At 38.6% G+C, this 24,713-nt stretch overlaps 1 protein-coding gene across 2 annotated transcripts; it reads right to left on the bottom strand.

Annotated features, from left to right (window-relative positions):
- Nucleotides 1–1,051: 1,051 nt before the first annotated feature.
- Nucleotides 1,052–22,448, bottom strand: sstr3 (somatostatin receptor 3). 2 transcript variants are annotated; one of them, XM_053673732.1, is made up of 3 exons: nt 22,160–22,448; nt 7,263–7,337; nt 1,052–5,708 (listed from the first exon to the last, which is right to left on the bottom strand). In XM_053673732.1, the coding sequence occupies exon 3, from the start codon at nt 5,652–5,654 to the stop codon at nt 4,182–4,184; it is 1,473 nt and encodes a 490-aa protein (XP_053529707.1). In that variant the 5' UTR covers nt 5,655–5,708; nt 7,263–7,337; nt 22,160–22,448; the 3' UTR covers nt 1,052–4,181. The 2 variants fall into 2 exon arrangements, with proteins under 2 accessions (XP_053529707.1, XP_017343574.2); XM_017488085.3 differs by lacking the exon at nt 7,263–7,337.
- Nucleotides 22,449–24,713: the final 2,265 nt, after the last annotated feature.

Below are 24,713 nucleotides of genomic sequence, written 5' to 3'. Positions count from 1 at the left end.
CTTGTTTCACGGGTGTTCCAGAACTTCAAGCAAAAGAACTCACACACCAGTTCTGTACTTCCAGGAGCAGAAGGACAGGTTTTGTGGAAGTGAACACCAGCATAATTATATTTAAGAACAGTTTAAATTAAATAAATGAATAAATAAGATTAAATTACAAGACTAGCGTGCAATTCATTCATTTATTCATTAATTCATTCTTCTTATCAAAAGACCCAGGCCAGTATCATAAATTAAGTTTGATACTTAATTATACTATAGAGCTATACATCTAATAGTCTCCCAGTCAGCCAGAGAAGTTATTTATTTTTGCATACAGACCAAACAAGATGTTTGACACAAGTAAGTTAGATCAGAGAGGAAATGTTCTGAACTCAAATTACTAAAAGGAACTAAAACTTAAATATGTAAGTCATAAGTCAACAAACTGAAATAAGCAGTAACTAAACTGAATTTCTAATGAAAACTGAAAATACAAATTTATTTGAGAAAATTGCTCAAACCTATAACATTGGTGTTAACGCAAATGTTTGAACTGAGTCATGATTCAGAAGAAGACGCTGTTAACAGCCACAATCAGGTTCATAGAACGGTTAAATCTAGAACCCTAAACGGTTCTTTGGTTTGTCTCTCTGCAGAAAGACTTAAGGTTTCTGTGTACAACTGTAAATTATGGTGTTTCATTTTAAGAAAGGGTTCTAGTAAAACTAGTTTAAAATGCTAAATGTTGCGGACATTTTGTGCAATGTAAATATCTACATTCTTAGAAAAAAAAAAAATCAGATTTAGAACTCTTAAGGGTTCTTCAGTTCTGCATCCAGGGAAAGTATTAAATGCAAAAAAAGAGATATATTAGCTAGTGAAAATATATTGAACAAAGGTGAATTGATCTAAAATTTCTACTCATTTTACAATGGTTTGCTTTTTGTTTTATTCCACCAGTAAAGTTACATGTATAGGGCAATAATAAAAAATATAACTAAGCAAATAGTGTTAATAATCTTAACCATTTTAATGGTTAAGCACTTGATGTGATATTTCTAAGGGATTCATGAATTGAACTTGTATTAGTTGGAAAGGAAAGACGCACAATGACAGTAAACATTGATAAAATATTTATTTCACAGATTTTTTTTAATGAAATATAGAAATCTAGGATTTGGGCTGAACTTCACCTACTACACAGATTTAAAGAAATAATAATAAAAAAAGATATGTAATACAGATTCACCACTCAGCTGAATAAAAATGTCCACTGTTTCTGACCTCGAGCCTCCATCTTCATCTTCTCCAAAGACAAAAGAGAGAAAAGAGAAAAGCCCACATGATCATGCTGAAAAACAAACAAACGAAAAAACGATGAAAAGAACAGCACATGGCTCACGGACACTAAGAGCACAAACAGGGCACTGTATTCAGACATTTTTTTTTTATTTTTTTTTTATAAATAAATACATTTCCTAAACATATTCTCCCCAAGCGGTTGTGAAATAAACACTGACAGAGAGAGAGAAAGAGAGAGGAGAGAGAGAGAGACAGAGAGAGAAAGAGAGAGAGAGAGAGAGAGAGAGAGAGAGAGAGAGAGAGAGAGAGAGAGAGAGAAGTGAAAGCAGGGCTGAAGGAGCCGTGGGCTAGCTTTGCATTCTCACTCATGTGAGCTAATGGCTTTGTTTGCGTTCAGGCCTGAATTAAATCTGAGCCAAGAGGTGAGTAATGCGCTGGTGGGTGGGTCTCAGTGGGTCGCAAACATCCAATGAATCACAGAGATGTATTACAATCAGAGGGTGGGTCGCTTCATTAATGCGGCGCTGCCCACAGAAAGTGTTGTGAAATACTGTACACACACCAGCACTGCAGCATCGCTATATCTGCACTTGATTCTTTTCCTGTAAAAGCACATCTCCAAGTGTTTCTTTCCTCTTATATCACAGCAATATTGATTAAAGATCGACATTTAATGTTGTGCAACATCAACAAAACAAGTTAGGTCCTGTTGTCACTTACATTATAGCAGCTACAAACAAGTCTTTCACTCACCAGACTCTCTTTATTCTCTCTCTTCAAATTAATAAGATAAATTTTAAAAAAAAGCAGCCTGTCATGTTACCAAGAAACCGCGAAGTAGCTTTAACTCATTGGTCCTGAAAATGTCGGAAATATTAAAGTTACAGCTTTATCTCTGACTGTTAAAAAGCGCTGACACTGGAGACTCCTTCCATAAATTTTCTATAAACATCCCCTTACAGAGCAATGTTTTTTGTTTAGATCTGTTTATTATTATTATTATTATTATTATTATTAATAATAATAATAATAATCTGTTTATTAATAGCTGTTACTATAGAAACAATAACGTATTTGAATGAGCGCATTAATATAAACCCATAATTTGCAGCTGCACTACTGCCAGAGCTGCTGTTATAGAAAATTCAACACCTTCTGACCAGCAGACTCAAAACAGTTAAGTACATGAAGATTTTAAGAAAGAAGATATATAAGAGGGAATGATTTTTTCCCCCTCAGGCTTGAGGAAGGCATCAATGGCACTGCGCTGTCTCTAACATAACCTGTAATAACTTTAAGCTTGGTGTGAATTGCGTTGTGTGTGAAAGCAGAGGTGGACCCTTTATAATCTGTGTAAATGTTCAGAGAGAGAAGTCTTATTTACAGCTCTTTCACAAAACATCTCTGAATGTTAAGTGTGTGGACTTACGAGGCTGGACGCAAACGTCCCTCTGTGTGTGTGTGTGTGTGTGTGTGTGTTGTTGCGTGGGTGGAGTATGAGTAAACAGTATGTTTGCAATAGGAGGCACTTGAACATGACGTTGCTGGTGCTCTTAAAGATCTTTTGTCAAAGACATCAAATTTGCACATAGTTGTAAGTGAATATATGGATGAGTGCAAAAGTGTACACAGCCCACTCAGTGTGTCTGAATAAGAAAATAACAAACCTCTCGTACAACTTATCTACAAAGAATTAAAAAAAAACCCAGAATGAACAAAGAATAAAACGTGAGTGTATCCTACTACAAGATAACAATCCCAAACTGGAAAAAAAAATCCAAACCTGTTTAGATGATCTAAAAGAGACTAGAGGAAGTGTTTTATTCCTCTTCTACCACAGCAATTTACCAACAATACAACATGCCCATAGTTTTTTTATCCATTTATAGTTACATTTAATGTTCTGCAACGTCAGTGAAACAAGTTAGTTCCTGTTGTTGATTACGTTATAGCAGCTATAAACAGTCGTTCCCTCAGCAGCATCTCTTTATTCTCTCAAAAAGATGTTGAAAAACTTAAACTTACAGCTTTACCTCTGACTGTTACAAAGTGCTGGCACTGGAGACTCCTTCCATAAATGTTTAATTTACAGAAAACTTCACATTACCGTTTACATGGAGCGTCCACTGTACACGTCCCTGTGAATGAGCTGTTACTCTAGAAACCATAACGTATTAGATATAACTATTAACGTATTAATATAAACCTGTGATCTGCAGCTGCACTTCTGTCAGAGCTGCTGTTATAGAAAATTAATCAACATTTCCATAAGCACCATCTTAAAAACACAATTTGATTTCTTTTGTAAAGGATAAATGTTTTACATTTTCTTTTTGCTTGTAAATTTTCTGCTTGGAGTATTAAAATGTTGGAATAAACACTGGAATAAAAATATCCACCATGAACTGATCCATAACGTATGCAGATGACCACGGCTCGAGAAGCATGGCAAACAACCAGACAGATTTCTTTCTTCATCATCTTGTACAAGGTTTAATGGAGGTGTAATGTCTTGACTTGCAGCATGAAGTCATGCAGCTCTGTTTGTAATAAATTATTTCTGATTTAATTACACTTGAGTATATGTGGAAATCAGATTTGTGTCTGTTCAGGTATCAGTCAGGCTGAATGAAAAACCCTCTAAAAGCCATCTAGGGAATCTGAAAGAACAGTCATGAGCTTGGCTTAAAAACTTTCTGGTGTACAACAACAAGTCACTAAGGAATATTATATCATTTACACAATTTACACCGGACTTTGTCAGATACACACAGGTTTGAACTAAAATTTCAGCAAAGCTCCAGTTGTGACAGAATCATATAAGATAAAAGTATAGAAATACTGGGGCTCTGTCACATAATAAGAAAGAAAACAATTTTTTTTTTTTTTTACAGGTTTTACAAGTAGCTGATCTCCAATGACGTGTTCTTTTCTACAGGTTCCTCTGGCAGCGGCTTCACATTTCCATTTTTCACACCATTCAGCAATGCTGTGTTCGTCCCAAATCCAGGTCCTTTCCCAATCCCATCTCCTCGTGGAGAGCTCGGCTCTGAAAGCCCTGGAGCTAACGGCCTCTCGGACAGCAAAGCACGAGTGCACTGTGCGCTGCCGTTCCCGTTCTGAGTGATCTTGCAGATCTCGGTCATCTCTGTAACTTCCTCCCTGTCCTCTTCTTCATCCTCATCTTCATCTTCTCTTACGGCTCTGCGCAAACTCTCACGGGGCATCAGTATCTGCCTGCGCTCCTCCTGTTCCTGACGTTCTGCTGGTTCGTGGCTCTCAACCTTTCTCGACGAGCGGCACAGAGCCTTCCGAAAGCCTCGTTTGAAGTTGTCAGAGAGGAAGCTGTAGACGATGGGGTTGGCACAGCTGTTGGCGTAGGACAGCACCACCACAAAGTAGTAGAATCCCTGCAGCTCACTGGGTGGTGGAAACACAATCAGGTTTATGATGTTCAGGGCGTAGAATGGCAGCCAGCAGAAGACGAACACAGCCACCACGATCACCACCATGCGTGTTACTTTGCGCTCAGACTTGCGCCGTTTGTTCGATGTAGCGTGGACCTTTTTGCTCGAGCTGCGGATCTTGAAGACGATGAGCAGGTAGCACATGCAGATAACCAGCAGGGGGAAGAAGAACCCTACAGTGGAGGTGTAGATGATAAACGCAGCACGGCAGATGCTACACGTCTCTGGCCAGTTGATGTTGCAAGTCCCTCCATTCTCAAACACACCAGCGAAGACCACCATCGGCAGAACCACTATAAAGGACATCGCCCACACGGAACCATTCACAGCCTTGGCTACCTGCGGTCTCCTCCACCTTGATGAGCGGATGGGGTGCACCACAGCCAGGTAGCGGTCGATACTCATCACCGTCAGGCAGAAAATGCTGGTGAACTGGTTGATCCCATCAACGGTCATCACCAGACGGCACATGAAGGATCCGAAGGGCCAGGATGTCATGGCATTCTGGACAGCCAGGAAGGGAAGGCTGAGCATAAACAGCTCATCAGCGATGGCCAGATTAAGGATGTAGATGTTGGTAACAGATTCTGTCTTGGAGTAGTGCAGGACAATGTGGATCACCAGAGTGTTCCCACCAAGGCCGATGATGCACACGATGATGTATATGAGCGGGATAAGGACACCGGCTATGCTGATGCCTGACTGGCTTCCAGCGCAGGTTCCATTGGTGCTGTTGGATATGTTGAGGCGTGTGAGGCACAAGTCATTGGAAAAAGTCTCCTTGAGAAAAGTCTCTTTGAAAAAAGTCTCGTTGAGAAAAGTCTCATTGAAGAAGTATCCTGAGAGGGAAATGTTGTTCCAGAGCTCTGCTACAGCAGAAGGGTCCACTGACGAGACGTCCATCACAGCTCTGATCTCTGCTCTCTCTCACACGCTGTTCAGCTTGGGGCCATTGTCCTACAAAACAGCAGAACAAAATACAAACCGTTATTATTTTCCATGGAAGCAGAAGAGTGTGAGAAATGTGCATAATAACAGAACAATTTGGTGCATTGTTTTGTTCAAAACTATTACGCGTGTCAGAGTTTACCGGCTCGGAGAGAGAATGAAGTTACATGCAATAATAACACAACTCTGGGCTGCTTCCCAAAAAACAATCCTGCTCTAAAAATCTTTCCAGGTAGATGCTATGATGATGCTTTTAAATAACATCTTTTTTTTCTGGCAGTCCAAAATGCTAATTAGGCAGCATTTAAATGCCTGATGTTCAAAAGCAGTCTCACTGAATAGGATGTGCAAATACAGTGACGGAGATGGAAAAACCAACAGAAGCCATGAAGGAGATTGAAACAATAAAGAGAATAAAAAAGAGGTTGGAAGCATCGTGAGAAAGCTCAGGAGGTTAACCGGAAATAGAAATTTGAAAAAACATAATTAAATGATAACATACTGAAAAATAAAATGTGGCGCTGGGCAATGAGTCAAGCGGGAAATGATTAGAGAGTGAGATTGAGTGCCATAAGGACGCTGTTTGACCAGTGTGTGTGTCTATCGAACACTCAGACAGTTTAAACAATGAGTTTTCCCACATGGCAAGCCTAGTCATTAACATTTTAACCACATACACATGAGCACTACATTCTGTCAATGCTAAATACGTTATAAATACTGCACTACTCTAATCACTTTGCAGATGGTCATTTTCCGAAGCAATTTGACAACGATTACAACTGATTATTTATTAAATAACAGTTTATTTAATAATGAGGTTCAAATTTTATTTCAATTTTTTACTATTGAACAGAGGCTCCCTCACCAGCCTCTCTTTCTTAACTCTCTTAAGTTAATAAGACAAATAAACCTCCACAGCTTCTCATGTAACCTGAAGATGTCGGAAAACTTAAAGTTACAGCTTTACCTCTGACTGTTACAAAGCGCTGACTCTGGAGACTCCTTCCATAAACGTTACATAATCACATTTCTACTTACAGAAAACTTTACCGTATCAACCATTACACACTTTTTAATCTATAAATCTTTTTAAATATATAAACATAACGTATTAGAAGGAATATGAACAGCCCAGTAAGATATAGGGGTATAAAATAGATGTCTGTGCATTTATTTAATATGTGTATATATATATATATATATATATATATATATATATATATATATATATATATATATATATATATAGATAGATAGATAGATAGATAGATATATAGATAGATAGATAGATGGATAGATAGATGGATAGATAGATATGTGTGCGTGTTTTTATTGTGTATGTGTTTTTATTTGGAGTTTTTTTTTTTTTAAATGTACACTGGAGTTCTGGTGATGTAAACAGGAACATATCACAGCTGTGTCTTTCCTTTTCTAGATGAAGTTAGATTTCATCAGTGCGCATGTTAAGTGTCTCTCAGTGAAGGATCATTAGTACGCAGATGGAAGCAGGTGATGTTTCTTTTCTCTGTCTACTTTAAACCTCTCCTGGAAAACAATTACCTTCTCACATCCCTGTGGAACATTCACACCTGAGTCCATGATGGAGAGAGGGAGAGAGCGCTCGCTCTGAGTCTCCTTCCAGGCAAACGTCCACATGACGGGAATGAAAACAAAAAATGTAATGAATAAAATGCCGTGTTTCAAACCTGCTTGTGAACATGAATCGTTTTTCATTTCTGAGTCTTGTTTTTGTAAAAATTTGCTTCGTTACATTTATGAAGCAGTGTCTTATGCAAGATCTATCAGATGAGAGGTGTTAAAACATAACAGCAGGTTTTCATATATTTGCAATATTTCTGAAATAATTTATGACATCTAGTCACAAATATTCTCAGTATGCAAATAATTAAATTGTGTTGAAATGGTTATTTCCTCCTTCTGTCTACCAACAGAAATCTTTTTTACACACAGTAGAATTACAACATAATCATTAGCATCATTCATAAGCGTTTCATCAGATCGAGTACAGTATTTTCTGTAAAAACATAAAGCCTGATTACAGAACATTTACTGAACACAGAGTGTTTTTTCTAATAAAATCCTGAGATTCGTTTTGAGAAATACTGGATTAATCTTCTAGTATATATTCATAATATGAAGATGACATTTTCCTTAACACATGTGATTGTATCTGTCAAAGCATGAACCTTTCAGCTTGAATGCTTGAGTCTGAACCCAGGATGGACTCTGCTCAGTTTTGTGGGACGTGATATCATCACAGGTTACTTTGTCAAATCAGCTCTTCGGTTGAAGATGTTTAAAAGTCCCTTTGGTTCTCTGCAGACCAGAACATGTCTTCCCTTTTTTGTTCTGAAGCCTTAGACAGGATTTCAATCAACCCTAGACTTCAGCGTCTAATCACTCTAACACCTCAGTTTGGTTCAGGTGGACGACTGGACTGCAGCTTGGACCATACTTATTTCACACTTGACCAAACGTACTGAGCGTCCTCTGCAAAACACTATCAGAACTTTAAAAGTCAGAACTCATCTGCTCAGGACGCATGCATTGCAAAAATAAGGAGACTTAAATAACAGGAAAAGGAACAGACTTTATCTCAGAGGCACAAATACCGTCTGAAAATGCTGCCTGTCTCAGTGGACCGCCTCGCTGTTTTAAACGACTTGTTCTGAGAAACCAACTGCAAGTAAAAGTTTAAAGTTTTCCCTGAAACACACCTGATTTTCATATCCAACAGTGAATCAGGCACATCAGCAGCAGAGAAGGCCTCCGAGAAATTCAATTCAGTTTCATTTATATCTCATATTTCACTATAGACATTAAAACAAAGCAACTTTACAGAAATCCAGATGTAGACTGAGTTCCCTAATGAACAAGCTGCCAGAGGTGACAGCGGTGAGACGACATGAGGAGGAAACCATGTACCAGTACTCTTCTAGGTGACTCAGGATAGTGTGATTATAAATCATTACAGTGTACATGTGTAAGAGTAAATACAAGTACCACTGAGTGTGTGTTCAGGATGGTCAATATGAGCAGATCGTGAATACAGTATCCATGTATCATGGATCATCAACAGCAGAAGGAGAACATTGTGGTTTAGTTGATTATCAGCAGGTGCCTCAGAGCTCCTACGTAGCAGCTACTGTACGCGGTGTTCCTGTACAACAGTAATCATGATGGATTATAAAGATAAACCAAGCACTGGCCTTGTGTACATTAGGAACGATGAGCAAATTATACCTACACTAAGGAGCGACCACCAGAGAACACTAACACTCCCCTAGTGCTAACCCTGATAACCTCATACACAAGAACATCCAAAGTGCACTCTTGTTTGATGAAATGCGTGCAGCTGTGCTGAGTGCACTTCCATTTTTATGTATGTTGAGAGCTCCTTTGAGACATTGAGCTCTGAATGACTCGGCGCTCGCTCTCTCACTCTCTCTCAAAGCCCTCTGCTTTGTTGCCTGATTGAGTTCAGATGCTCTTTGCTTCTTTGTGCTAATTGCAAACAGCCATCCTGTGCTTCTGATTGGCTTGTTAACATGCGACTTCTGTCTGCCATCTTTATCATGCCTCGGCTCTCCTGGAGTTTAATATGACGCCCTTTTTGATGCCAAGTCGGATCTTCAGGTTCCTTGATCGAGTGCTCTTGTGTCCAGCAGGTCATGGATGCCACAAATGCATTCATGAGATCGGTAAAAAAAACTGTACAGATGTGGAGACGATACGGAGCTCCACTGCTGTGTGTGTTAAATCCCATTTACTTTTATAATAACACCTGATAATTTCATCAAAATATGAATTATAAAATGCTAATTACAGAATGACTCATCAGTGTCTGTCATTTGTAATATTTTCTGAGAAGAACCCGTGATCATTACTACATCATAAATAATAACTCATTATATTAGGGGTAATGCAATGACAGAGCCATAACCAGTGGGCGTGGCCTAAACCAGAATTTTTTTTACCTTTATTCTTTAAAATAGAGATGTGCCCAACTTAAAAAAAAATCCACTCGAGCAGTTATTATTTTTGTTTGTATTTGTCCATGATATTTTCTCATAAAATATGATCACATGAATGTAACTGTTTGTTTTTCCCAAATTATAAACCAACTAGTACCTAATTTTAACGACTGCGTATCACTAAAGACAAATTAATGAATGAATGGTGTAAATGCATTACACAGCATTGTTCACCTGCATGTCCATGTGAATGCACATGGTCTTTGTTTATATGGTGAGCTTCATATCTGACTGCTCACTCGCGCCTACATGAATTTTAAAAACCTCCTGCGTATGAGACTACTTTGTTGTGTCCTGTAGGATCCCAGTCTCAATACACACCTCTAATCTCAACAAGACACACTGTGAATCTTTCTGATGAACTTTCTGAAAATAAATAAATAAATAAATAAATCCCAAACCTCCTATTCATACCTGTATTTGTATGCCTTTATAACACTTTATCTGTTCGTTCTGAATAAAGTATCCGAATTCGGCTACGTCATTACTCTACACTTACCTGTGTCCTCCTGCTGTTTATTCTGCGTCTCTTTATTCTGACTGAGGCAGAGTGAATTTCCTGAAAGCGTCAATTTATCAAACCCTCTTGCAAACTTACAGCGTTCCCACAGATCTGGATTACGAGAAGTGTTGAAGGTCAAAGCAATCTTATCTGCTGCTGCAACAGCAATTCTATTTGCTAACACACTTCTCAGTTCAAACACGTAATCATGTTAAGGAAACACTCCAGGGTGGACCGTGTTATTACATCCAATGTGGCCATGCATCAAAATGAGATCATTAAATTGTAAACGCAGTCAAAATTTGAAATCTGTGACACCATGGAAGGTAAATGAACATTTTATTTTTCAGAGCTTTTAAATGAGATCTGTGTGAAAAACAATGGAACTGCAAACACTGACGTGTGAAATAATTAAAGTCTCTCTCTAAACTATCTGACCTTCACAAAAACAGACAGTTTCAGAAGGAATCAGACAAATCCATGTCTCTGATATAAAATCTTCATCAGTAACACTTTCCACTAAGCTCTTTCAGAGAGTAGGCCCATTTACAAAGCTAAAACCCTTAACTAGCCAAAGACGTCTTCTATGTACCAAATAAATAATTCCTTGCACTTTTTTGGCACTAAAAATCCTTAAAGACTCTATGCAGAACCTTACAACAGGGAAGCCAAAAGCTCTTAACTATCCAAAGAACCATTGAGGAACCTTATTTTTAACTGATGCTAACTCTTTATTACTTTCACATTTTCTTGGCACTATTGTTGAGGGAGCCTGAAGGTTCAATGTAGAACTCTACAAGAGAAGTTCCCTTTCACAGTGGACTCCAAGTAGGGTTCATTTGGGAAGCTAAAAACTCTTAACTGTCCAAAGAAGCCTTGAGGAGGCTATTTTGTGAGAAATGTACATAGCCAGTTTCACTACTGAAGCTAATACCCGCTCTATTTCCAGCTGTGAAAATCGATAATATCCTTTTCTCTGCAGTATTTCACTCCTGACATCAGCAGACCTTTTGCCTGAGCTCTGTAAATGCTGAGATCAATGTGTTTTTGGTGATGAAGCTGAGGCTTGAGGCGAACCTGTATAAGAGAGACCAGCGTAAATGTTTCAGCTGTTTTAAGAATAAATCTGTTGTGTGTAACAGTTAGAGACTCAAAACAGAGGAGAATAAAATCTCTTGTCTGATGGACAGTGTGGTGCAGTGAAACAGTCACAGGGTTTATTCTGCATCGTGATGGATGTCCTGCTGAGGCGAGTCAGTGTGTCGTATGAAAAGAGGCAGAATTTCATCACTGTTCCCTTTCTGGTGTTGCTGAAGTATTCTGTTACTGTACTTAAGTACTATTTTTATATATGTGCACTTTACTCAAGTATTACTGAAGCTGAATATTTGTACTCTTGCGCAAAGACATTTTCCCCTGACAAAAAACACACTTATTACTCCTTATATTTTTCATTTTGTATTTTCAAAGCACTCGTTACAAATCTCAAACAGCATGAGGTTGTTCTTTTCCCCAGTTTTCTTCTTAGTATGATATTGTTCTTGGCTGGAGTTACAGATTCATACAGGAGGACGCGTCTCATTTGTCTTCATGTAAAAGTAAAATATCTGCTTTAAAATTCACAATTAGATCTTACGTTTGGTAAATTACCTTCTTGATTTTTGTAATTTTAGCTAGCTAGTTAAGTTTACTACATTAGACTATTAATTGCACTAGTTGGTTAAGCTTTGTTTTTCGTTGCTAATGTGCCTCAGCATTTATTCCAGAAATGTTATATGACAGTAGATTTGTGTGTAGATTTGAGTTATCAGAATATTTTACTTCTGCTTGATTGTGAACGAGAGAGTTATGAAGGGTCGAGGGTGATGAATTTGTACTTTTCATCAGTTAAAGATATTTCATTTTACTCTTGAATACTTGAGTGTGTTTCATTGTCGATACATTTTGATTTTCACTTAAGTAAATTTTTGTCTTTTAATTGCAGAAGATTTAGATACTTTTACTTATGTGCACTTTCTCTGTACTTTTTTCCACTGCTGTACCAAGCCCTTAGTCTTTCTCTATAAAGTAAAGATGTAAAGAACCACAGCAACTACTCTGAGAAAGAAACACATACAAAGAAGAAAGAAATGAATATCTTGAATGCTATATATAATTATATATGGTTTACTGTCTCTAGCTGCATTGTGATGCCATGATATCCTCTGGGGAAGTGGTTTAAAGCTCTCAAGGCTCTTAGATGGTCCACCACCTTCTCTTCAAAAGCTTAATTTATTTATTTTATTTTTTTTATTCATTTGCTTCTTTTGCTGAAGTGTGTAAAGAGAACTGAGATTTTCTTTAAAGACGAAAAAGCTGTTTTAAGAGGATCCTCGTCTGAAAGCTGTAACAGGGAAAGTGTATAAACTATAAAGTAGGAGAACTTTCCTCATGCAGCATGAGGCACATTTCAACTACAGCAACCAGGACTGATTTTGGTTCTTTAGTTTCTTTTTAGTTCTCTTACAGTTATTTTACTTATGTGTTGCCTTTGTTTTGGTTTCTGTTTTGGTCCTGTCTCCGCCCCTCGTCCTATCATTGGTTTGCTCTCCGAATGTGTTCACCTGTATTGTGCTTTTCAATGTCACTAATTCTAAGCTGAGTTTCCTGAGTTCCTTGTTTTGTGTTCCCTGGTTTTGACTCTCGCCTGTTCTCCTGATAGTGATTTATGGAATACGTACATAATAAAACCCACAATGAGTTTACACACTTGTGTCTTGCCTCATCTCACGTTACAAACACAAAGTCAGTCTCAGTTCCCTCCATCTTCACTCTGCTGTGTTTACTAAATTGCTAAAATGCCAGATTTGCTGCTCAGGTCGCTTCACATCTCTCGATGCTCAAAACATGTCTTGTTTAGATAACCTCACTAATGTTTTTAATCTTTAGCACTTCACTGTAGACCACTCACATGAACCGAATGAGTCACTGGTGTGTTAATACAGTTGGTGTATTTTTAGCCAACTTCAGCCTGTTCATATTTTAAAGCCATATGGGGTGTGTATAGTCATTTCTTATCTCTATACCTTACCGTTATATATTAGGGGTGGGGGGCGGGGGGGTGGGGGGTGGGGGGTGGAGTGATACTCATCTCTGTGTCATGTGTATAATCCACATCCATTATAGTCCATACGGTGTGAAAATTCAGTGATTAGTGGATTTTAATAAATGACTCCTGAGAAACATCAGCATTGGATCACACCAAGACTGAGAGCTTTCATGGCAATGGCTAATGGTGTGCTCGACTGGAATGCATCATACACTTGCAGATTAAATGGTTAAAGTCATGTGAACCCTGTTGCTAGGCAACTGAGAAATATAGATGCCATGCATAAGCTCGATAATGACTGAAGGGAATGATTAGCTAGCTAGCACATAGTTGTTAAGCTCTTAAGACCGTAGAAATGAAACGGAACCATCAGGAACGTCAACAATTCGTTCTGGAAAAACAAAACAAAACAAAAAAAAACGTCATGTCTACATGACCTCTAACTGCTAACCTTGAACCTTAAACTTTCTGCTTTTCCTCACATCTGGATCCCACAGAAGCAAGCTAATTATTTAAAATCTTCTCTTAAACCCAGTGACACATGACGCAATTGAATGCAGCATGAATGTCACCTGAAGAGCTTCTTTTCCCACGCTTCACATAACTGTCATGTTTATGATGATTTAAATACATCACGCTGTATTCACACATCTTTAATGCCAGACAAGACTTATATTTATAACTCACCACTCATTACACACATCTCACTTATTTTATTGTGTACTTACAGTTTTATATATTTATATAGTTTACCTTTCTCCGAATTAACCATTTTTAAGTGATTTATTGCTTTTACAGTTTATAAAATTCGTGTGTTTATTATTTATTTATTAATTAGCATTAGTGTTTTGTATTTTTTGTAAGACTTTTACACAAGGCTGCTTCTGTATCTATGCTAATATTTTCATTTGAACGAGTTTTTGTATGTGATTGCATCCTGTCTATTCATTTCTTATAATATAGAACACACTCTGTCCTTAATATCAATAAGGTCAGTAGGTCAAACCAGTTCCAGATCTTTCCCAAGCGTGATCTCAGAGGAACTGGATCTGCTTTGGAGACATTACAGTATTGACAGATCAGGTGCGTTTAGAAGAGCTCCTGATCAAATGACTGATAATTTATTCATAGCCTCCTGCCTGATTAGAGGAAGAGGATGAGGAGGAGGAGGAAGATCCCAGATGGAGAGTCATGTCCCTGCGCATGGCTGTTAGTGCTGTGGTTTTCCTTGCCGTCTGTGGCGTAGGCGGCTACACTGACACTATACGCCTGTACGTCTGTGCATGCTGAGACCCCCAGGGTTCTCCTGCAGCCTCAAACTTTCTCCTCTGAACAGAAAATAACCTCAGGGATGAGAACCACCTGTCAGTCTTCAGAACGCTACAGTAAAAGCAAGAGGCTCATTGCGAATGTCACTGGAATTATGAAGATAATTAGCACTGGGTTCATTAGTAACACATCACACACACTTGTGCAAAATGTCACCCAGAGAACCATCTTAGCTATCTTCTGCATCGATAATCTCATGCTCTACTGCAGACTCATCCGATCAGAGTCACTTTTTTCTCACCATTATTTTCAAGACGTGTTGAGATAGATCTGGTGTTTTATTCAGTAACAAAAAAAAACATACAATGATGACAAACAGAGCGCGAGACAGAGAGTGATAGATTGAGACAAAGAGACAGGCAGATAAAGACAGAGAGAGGAAATGGAAAAGAGGGAGCTGAAGAGAGCAAACACATTTCCATAACCCAAGGTGCTGCACTCACAATCATAAAACGTTCTATGATCAGTAAATCATCTGCTCATGTTCATTGCCTTGGAAGCAAAAATCACACAAGTAAATCATTGATGAGGATCGTGAACACGTGTTTAACACGTCCAGTGATGGGAAGAATGAACGCCATGAGCACAACAGTGACACAGAGAAAGAACCACTTTATAATGAGAAAGGACACTTTAACGCAAAAATAAAAACAGAGCCAGAATTTCAGGTTCTCTAAACTGTACGTTCAACGAATCTGATGATTAATTGCCATAGTAACAATTGTGATTAGTAATTTTAATGAGTGCAATCATATGCAATTATAATAATATACCCATAATTGCACATGGACGTGCTTATGAAAAACTATTTAGCAAAATTAAACATGTATTTAAATGAAAGTTGTTAGTTTTTTAGACTTATAACCTATATAGTGTATATAAGTACTACTGAAGTATTGAACAAAGTGTGACTGAAACCTCAGTAAATATTGGAATATTTAAGCAAAGCCTTTAACTAAGAAAGATATTAAATAAAAATGACAGCAATCTCATATCCATAAACACATTGAAAACGAACTGTACAATTATTCAGCACTGCGGTGAACTCAATTACCTTTAATTATGCAATAATAGTTTCAGGTCCAGTCCTATAGCGTGCACAGAAACATAAATGATATCAGGTCTAATGAGTGCAGGAAGCCGAGTCACAGCTCGTGGTGTATAATATTGTTAGCGCTGAGCCCCGCGGCTGAGAGAGCCCGTGTCAATAAGAGTGTGTGAGGTCGATGAGTGTGACGAGGATCTGGAGTGTCAGTAATTACACACTGCTGAAAGAGGGAATCCAAATGAGATTTAGAGAAACACCTCCAGGAGGACACGGTCTGAGGAGAACTCTTTCTTACCTATGTGGGTTAATTAGATTAAAACAATATACCATTAAAAATCATAATAAAACATGTTAATTTATCATCCACCCTTCAAAACCTCACTAACCATGCATTACTGTTGGAACACAGTCGTCCAAATAGACAAAATCTTTGTCTAGAGCTTGTGTGCTCTCGTAATTGAGCGTATTTAAAAAAAAAAAATTGTACAACAAACGCACAAAGACGACTTGGTTATATTTTGTTGCATTTTGCCAGGTTTTATTGTTAACAAAATCATCAACAATCAAGTGTCACATCCACACCTACTACTGAAAACACAACTCTCATGATCCTCCACATTCACAACCTCCACCTGTTCACACAATTACACACACTTCATTTAAGTAACTCGGACACTCAAGACATTTGCGAAGTCTTTCCACCACTTTGCCCGATCTAGTTCATGCCTGTTTGCTGGACTTTTGGTGTTGTTTTGAGAATTGCCCATTTGGGTTGATTATTTTTGCTATTTTGTTTACATTAAATCTGCACCTGCACTCTGCGGTTGTGTAAATTCACATCTTCTTTAATTGGACTATTCGATGTAACAAAGCCAAGCCCTCCCGGATGATCCAACTCATTTATCTCACTCCTGAAAGTCAGCATGATTAAGTCACAACCGTTTATGTCACAGCCTCTTTGCTGTTTTGATGAAGACATATTTGTGTTTGCAGATTGCAAGAATTTGTTCACCAGTTCTATGTAGCTTATGCATTAACTAGCTAGCTATGTTGGTCAGTATATTTAAAATGCCTAAACTTTAATTCAAATTATATTCAAATGCACAAACCATGACAGTGTAATCATCAATAAGTTAACGTTACAGTTGCGATCAAAATTATTCAACCCCCAGTGCAAATCAGGTTTATTGTCAAAATTTACCGACTTTCAGCTGTTTGCAACGAACAAATCAAACAAAAGAAATTGAAATAGTTCATGCTTCAAGTGGTTCCCCAAATTCAACTGAAAATGCAACTTCTAAAGACTTCTCCAGTTTCAAAATTATTCAACCCCCTGAATAGAATCCCTTACAACAGTACAAATATGCAAAACAGGTGTTGTCTCAAGCACAATTGATGCAACTACTCAAGGGCTTCATTAGTTGCAGCAGATGTGCTTGAGCTCAAACACAAGAAACACCTGAATTGGCTAGGGGTAGAAAATGTATTAAATACCTGGACAGGGCAGAAAAAGGAAGCTATCAACGACTGCAACCAGATTTCTGAGAAGGCAGGTTGTGAAAAACCCTCAAGTGACTGCAAAAGACCTGCAGCAAGACTTCGTGGCAACAGGCACTGAGGTTTCAGTGAGCACAGTAAGGCGCGTACTAAATGCAGAAGGTTTCCATGCCAGAACTGCAAAAAGTAGACCATTACTGACCCAAAAGCACACAAAAAATCGTCTCAAAATCATATAAATAAGTCACAGAAGTTTTGGGATTCTGTTCTGTGGAGTGATGAAACAAAACTGGAACTTTTCAGCATGATGGATCAGCGGTATGTCTGGAGGAAGAAGAATAAAGAAAGAACACTCTGTCCACAGTCAAACATGGTGGTGGCTCGGTGATGCTCTGAGGCTGCTTTGCATCTTCTGGCACTGGAAACTTGCAGCATGCATTAGGCAAGATGGATTCATGGAACTGGAGGCCACTGCTCATGGGGAAAGGGTTAGGGTTAACCCTAACCCAGCATTCCTCAGGAATGCTGCCAAAAGCTATGCATCTCATTTGAAGCAGGTCATAACAGCACAATGGTGCTCTATTAAGTACTAAAGATGCTTGCCATGAAGGGCTTGAATAAATTTGAAACTGGAGAAATCATTATAAGTTGCATTTTCAGTTGAATTTGGGGAAACCACTTGAAGCATTCATTGTGTTGAACTATTTCAGTTGCTTTTGTTTGATTTGTTCATTGCAAACGGCCGAAAGTCTGTAAAATTAGACAATAAACATTTTTTTTTTGCAATGGGTGTTGAATAATTTTCATTGCAACTGTATATGTGCTAGCTAGCACCTAGCTGGAAAAAGACTGATCAATCAAGGGGCTTGATTTTTTATTTAGGAGAAAAATTGCTTGTGATATCTACATTATTCCCATTTCTCCATCTCTTTCTTCTACAATAATATGCCTCATTCATTGAGTATATACACTGATCAACATGGACATTCTTTTGAACACAAAGCGCAGAATTCACACGTCTCCTGACACTTTTATGAAAGCTCAAACCTGATCTGGCCTCTTAGAGAGGTCATTAGATTAGACCAAACCTACATCAACATGTTATTATTCTCTGTCCCTTTATAATTCAGTAATTATAATGATCAGCTTGCATGTGTCACAGCAGTGTAGTGCTCATCTTCTGGAACTATTTTTATTCCAGATTTCTGTGTAGGCTGTACTCGGCTGTTCGAAATCTCGGCTCTGGAGAGAAGCTGAGAACATCTCTGGTGAGATGTGGAGTGTCTCTGCTGCTAGCAGCTTGTTTCCATTCCCGTATAGCTCTGTCCTCTCACTCAGCTCTTCAGGCAGATAAGTAGAAGTACCTCTAGCTGCTGAGCTTTCAATATACAGCATGGTTCATTTCTTCACCTGAGCTCATGCTGTAGGCTGTTGAGGCAGTGGGGTATGTCAGGGCAGCTGTGGTGACTAGAAATAAAGCTGCATCTGTGTCGTGGAAATAAAACTCTAACAGGACAGAGAAACGCTGCCAATTATGTAATTTAAAAATGTAATAAGGACGGTTTTTACCGTGTGAATGGTACCAGTAAAATGGTTTATCTGTAATATTGACTAAAAGACTGTGTAATTATCTAGTGTGAATACAGTTTTATTAAATATACAGTAAAAATGCATGTTTGAAAAAATGGGCCAGGTCACTGGAGTTCTTGCTGTAGTAACTCTTAATTTTACCAGGTGCCAGTAGCTGCTTCTGCAGCCTGCGATGTCTCAATAAAAGCTGTGCACTGATCTCAATCACTGGTTTTAATACTAACATCATTAGTGAACGCACTGTGTAATTTCAGGTTATGCTAGTTATCAAGCTAGCGACAGTTATTGTAGCTAGTGGTTAATGATACTGAAGTAGCTAATGATAGCTAAATGATATATCCTTCTAAGAAAGTCTTCTGAAAAGCCTTGATTATTTAGATGATATACAGTTAGTGAATTGGTGTTATCTGAAAGTCACTACACATGTTTTGGTTCATAGTTAGCTTGCTATTGTTAGCTAAGTCATCTTGCTAACATTAAGATCTGTCATGCTAACACAAACTTGTAGTTTAATGTAACATTTAATAGGAAGTATACTGTTATAATGCTAAATTATGTTTCAAACGTTGGTGTGAGTTAGCTAGCTAATGTTAGCTTGGATACTTCTTCAGTCCAGCATGGGGCTTTGCACTGTTGCTGATTTTTGGGGAATTTTCAGTACAATTCCAAAATCATAACAACAGACACTAATCAATTCACGTGAAAATTTACAAACACTGAGGTTAGGGTTCTGGGTGGGATTCAGGGGGGGTTTGTGTTTGTTGCTTTTCTTTCAGCTTCGCTCATTTGAAATCCAAGTAAATCCAACCGTAACTGTTGGACCCTTGAGCAAGGCCCTTAACCCTTTCTGCTACAGGGGTGCTGTATCATGGCTGACCCTGCGCTCTGACCCCATGCTGGGATATGCAAAGAAAAAAGAATTTCGCTGTGCCGTAATGTATATATGTCCAATAAAGACTTGTTATCACCTCATTCAAGCTTTTTATTCAAGCTTTTTATGAGATCACACTCGTAATTTCACAACCTGCCTACAAGAGCGAGTACTGTTTGGTTAAACGAGTGTAATTTTCCGTCTGAATTGGATTTCGGCAATCAGACGATTGTGAATTTTAGCACCTTGATGTAAAAATGGACCGAAACTCTGGTGCTGTAATCATAAATACGCACAGAGTTCTTATTTAGGCTTTACATGGAAGAGCAAAGTGCTCAACACTGAGGATTTCATCATAATCATCATAATCATCAGATTTTGCAAAAAATCATGCAGAGCATTATACAGTGCACAAATGTGTGACCCGTGGTTAGTTAATGAAAATGGAAAATGGACTGATATATCTAATATCTTTTTTTTCATTTTTTTTCACTTTTCATTTTTTAACACACTCTACTTCACCATTATTGTAATAATGAAGGAATGTATGCGAAACCCAGAGCACTCAAACAATAGCTTCTTTGTCTTCATTTTGTCCTAAGGGCATGCACACTTTGACTCTGATATATATAACGAGACGTGGATAATGACCAGGCTCCGGATTCTCCTCTTCACCAGCGCTGTGAGATGTTTAAGTGAAATTGACTTTTCCACACCAGACTAGAACCTGCTCTGCTGAACACATTACTGTCTAACTGAATTAGCGCAACTCGTTCTGTCGGCTAAGTCTGGACTCCATCATCATCAATATCAGCGGCTCATCAACCGTTCTGGGCTTCACCTTTTTCCGCACCCTGCCTGGATTGTGTGAGATTGTGTTATATACAGCGTGGAGGCGAAATTCTCTGCTCCTACACACGACACAGTGACGTCAGAGCGATCTGCCAGCGCAGTGGAGCCGTTTGGGAAAATCAGGGAATGCTGAAGTCATCAGTCACCCACGCAGCAGGAAAGAATTCCAGAGAAATGGCACAGAGGCCAAGACGTCCCACATACAGGCCCTGACAAACCCAGTGAATAACGCATTATACAGTGTTCACTTCAGCATCTCTCTGTTTAAACAGATCTGACGAGAACTATAACACTACAGCATTAAAATACCTGATATCAGATCGGAGGTCTCAGTACGCATAACCTGACAGATTTAGTGTCACTCAGATCAAACCCAGCCGAGGACAAAGTGTGTGAGAACTCTGCGATTAAAGCCTCAGAGTGTGAGCCCTGCTGCTACGGCGCTCGTTTAAATCCAAATAGGACAATGGCGAACTCGGGGCACAGCTACAGATACGGTAGTGGCAATGGAGAAACGTAAAGGAAACAAAAATCTCCTCATTACCTCCAGTTCACTGTGAAGAATGTGTGTGTTTCTGCTGGATCAGGCTGATTGATGACGTGAGCAGAATGTAGTGGGAATCTATAATCGCAGGTCTATCGCTAGAGGATCTTTGTCGTATAATCTGACACTGAGACACATGCTATCACACGCTCTGTTATAGAATTCACTACACACTTTATTGTACAGGATCTCGTTTATAATTTTATATTCACACGTACATTTTTAATAAGGGATCGTGTCTGGTCTAACCCTTAATTAAAATTTTGATCCCGTTTGTACAAATATTGAACTGACCTCAGCATCGTGAATTAAATCGTCAGTTCAGTGTAAAGTTCCTCCTGTAAATTGGACCCATTTTCTGAGCTGATCCACTGATAATTACTCCGAAACTGAACTTATCGGACGCAGGACACAAACTGAATGTTTACGAAAAGGCAGCTTGGTATCTGAGAGGATGTTGGAGTATCTGGATAAGGACCTACTGATATATTAAAAATTCCCCAAATTTCCAAATATGTGGCGTGCACTGATTACTCATTTAAATGAATTCATTTTAGGATTTTATTGTTATAACACAGACTGACAATGCATGGTGAGTAAAATCAAATAAAACATCATAAATAAATAAATCAGTGCACGCTACATATTTGGATATTTTTTAAAAAAAAGCTTTTTGTTAATATTTTAATCGATTACATTTGACACATTTTACAATCACGTGTAATGTATATGTAGTCTACAGGAATAGGATATAGCCAGCGGTTATAATCGCTGCGCATTAAGCCACACTATCATAATAAAATATGACTTTTCCTCATTAATATGCTAAATGCCTGAGGCATCACGTGACTCCTTAATTAACCACAAAGCATTTAAACCTGAAGAACACCTGCAGCGCTCGCGGTTTAATGCATCCAGCGGTGTCTCTGACCTTTTATTTATTTATTTATTTATTCATTCATTCATTCATTTATTTATCTCTCACAGAATAAAAGTGTGATGAAGCACCGTACCGTGTCTGGTCTCCGTTACTAACCGAGTTACAGTCACAACATCCGGTTAAGACTCTTCAGAAACTTACCTCTGATCAGCAGCGGGAGTCTGGAGCTCAGGATTCATGCAGAACCGCAGAACCCGAGTGATGATCAGGGGGAAGATGGAGTGGGAGATAACAGAAATGAAGGCGCCTGGAAACGGCGGGCTTGGCTCGTGCGTGTCTTTGAAACTCTCCGTTGTGACTACGCTCTGAAAGCTGAGTCCCTCACCGCCGCACTGCACTGCTGCGCGCGACACCGGCCACCGGTAACCAGGTAACGGCTGCTGCTGGATAAGCGCGCGCTGCCCGGGGAGAGAGAGAGGGGGCGGGGAGAGTTACCGTGTGAGTGTGTGTGTGTGTGTGTGTGTTAATATTTGACTCTTAAGGCTCTTATCATTTTCTAAAAAATGAGTTATTTAGAGGGTTCTTAGCCTCCTGAAGGTGTTCTACTGGGACCTGAACCAAATACTTAAGAGTTTTAGTTTTTTTTTAGGTAATTTTCACACCTGGCTCAATGCACACTTGGAGCATTGTGTTTTCTCCCCTGGTTCGGTTCGTTTAGACCAGAGGTTTTTTTTTTTGTTTTGTACCTAAACCCCTTCGCCTCCCCTATCATGTGGCAGAATATATATATATATATAGATATAGATATAGATATATAATCTATATATATATATATATATATATATATATATATATATATATATATATATATATAGATATAGATATATAATCTATATATATATATATATATATATATATATATATATATATATATATATATATATATATATATATATATATATATACCTAATCTATAATCTGTTTTTGATAGAACAGATAGAAGATTTTTGCTTTTGTACATTTTTGATGAATTTTCATAACTCTTTGATTTTTAAAAAATAACTTTTATGACTTTTATGAAACTATATAATGGAGAGGTATGGAACATGAATGATCAAAAATGTTTCTGAACACTATAACTACTTTGAACAAGAGAACTAGGCTGTAATAACGTGGACTATTTTACATGTAAAACATGTTGCATTACATTGGTCTTACATTCTAAAAACATTCGCATACGAATGATGTAAATTGGGACGAAGGGCGCGTCTCGTTATCCATGACTGTTAAATCTCCGGCTCTCAGCCCCTCACTGAACAGAGCAGAGACAGAGAGAGGTGTTAGTGCAGCAGGAAAGCAAGACCTCACTCTTTCAGGACAGTACTGGCCATATTTGGAAAGCTGCTAAGGTTTGTCCCAAAAGTCACTAGATTTGTCGCTAGGTACTTTTTTTTTTTTTTGCAAAAAAAAAAAAGTCGTTAAAGGGGTCTGAAAAGTCGCTAAGTTGGCAACACTGTTCTGCACTGCAGCTAGATAAAAGGCAGGCGAAGCTCCGCCTCTCTACAGCAAAAAGAATATGCAGAAGGAGAGGGAACGTGGGGTTTTTCATTTATACACATTCTATTTGAAAAGCAATAAAATACACAGAGCACCCAAATGATGCCCTGTCTGTGTTTTTTTTTTCTTCCTTGAAAACAATTGCACCCCCCTTGAATCTCAGTGCGATCCCCGGGTTGAGAACCACTGGTTTAGTCATATATGAACACGGCAACCATGCTCGGATCTGCACCAAACAATTGGTCATTCAGAGGGTCTCAGCCCGATTGCAAACGAACTCTGGAGCAGCTCGCTTGTGTTGAGAAAGCAATCCAACCCAATGGACCAACAAACCAATCTGTATAGCAATGCATGATGGGAACTGTGTTATGTAAAAGGTGGGTTTGTTTTGCTAATGGCTTGCAACGTCAGTCACAGTTTAACTTGGACCAAAGATGAGGTAAAATGCCTCATTGAAATTTGGTCTGATAAATATATTTCGGAGCTGCTGTCCATCTTGATGACGTGCATAAACACATTTTGTTACGCTTTGAAATGTTGCTTTGTGAAAGTGATTCAAGTCAAGGAGAAAATGCAGCATTGTAACTATTTAAGTCCTGGAACAAAGCGCAGATCTAAAGGTCTAAAAACCCTCAGAATTGTTAAAAATCCCTAAAGGTTTTCCACAAACCCACTAATGGGCAGTTTTACTTTTATTAATGGATCCATGTAGAACCCACTGAGGAAGCTAAGGACCCTTAAATATCCAAAGAACCCTTGAGAAAATCTTTATTCACCCCTCACATTATACACAATGCATAATCTCTTTATGGGTTCTCAGCCTCCCATAAGGGGTCTACTTGGTACAGAACCATGCATTAAAATGTCTAGATTTTCTTCCTTATTGACACTGTTCTTAGTGTTCTTCAGCTCAGCATTCCTCAAAGTTCTTCAGCTCAGTGTTCTCCAGCTCAGTGTTCTTCAGCCAGCGTTTCTCAGTGTTCTCCAGCTCAGTGTACTTCAGCCAGCATTTCTCTGTGTTCTTCAGCTCAGTCTTCCTCAGCTCAGTGTTCTTCAGCTCAATGTTCTTCAGCTCAGTGTTCTTCAGCCAGCATTTCTCAGTGTTCTTCAGCCAGCGTTTCTCAGTGTTCTTCAGCTCAGTGTTCTTCAGCTCAGTCTTCCTCAGCTCAGTGTTCTTCAGCTCAATGTTCTTCAGCTC

Source organism: Ictalurus punctatus, chromosome 2 (assembly GCF_001660625.3).
Source record: "Ictalurus punctatus breed USDA103 chromosome 2, Coco_2.0, whole genome shotgun sequence".
NCBI classification, from domain to species: domain Eukaryota; kingdom Metazoa; phylum Chordata; class Actinopteri; order Siluriformes; family Ictaluridae; genus Ictalurus; species Ictalurus punctatus.
The sequence above is the reverse complement of the archived record's forward strand: the minus strand, read 5'-3'. Positions and strand labels throughout refer to the sequence as shown.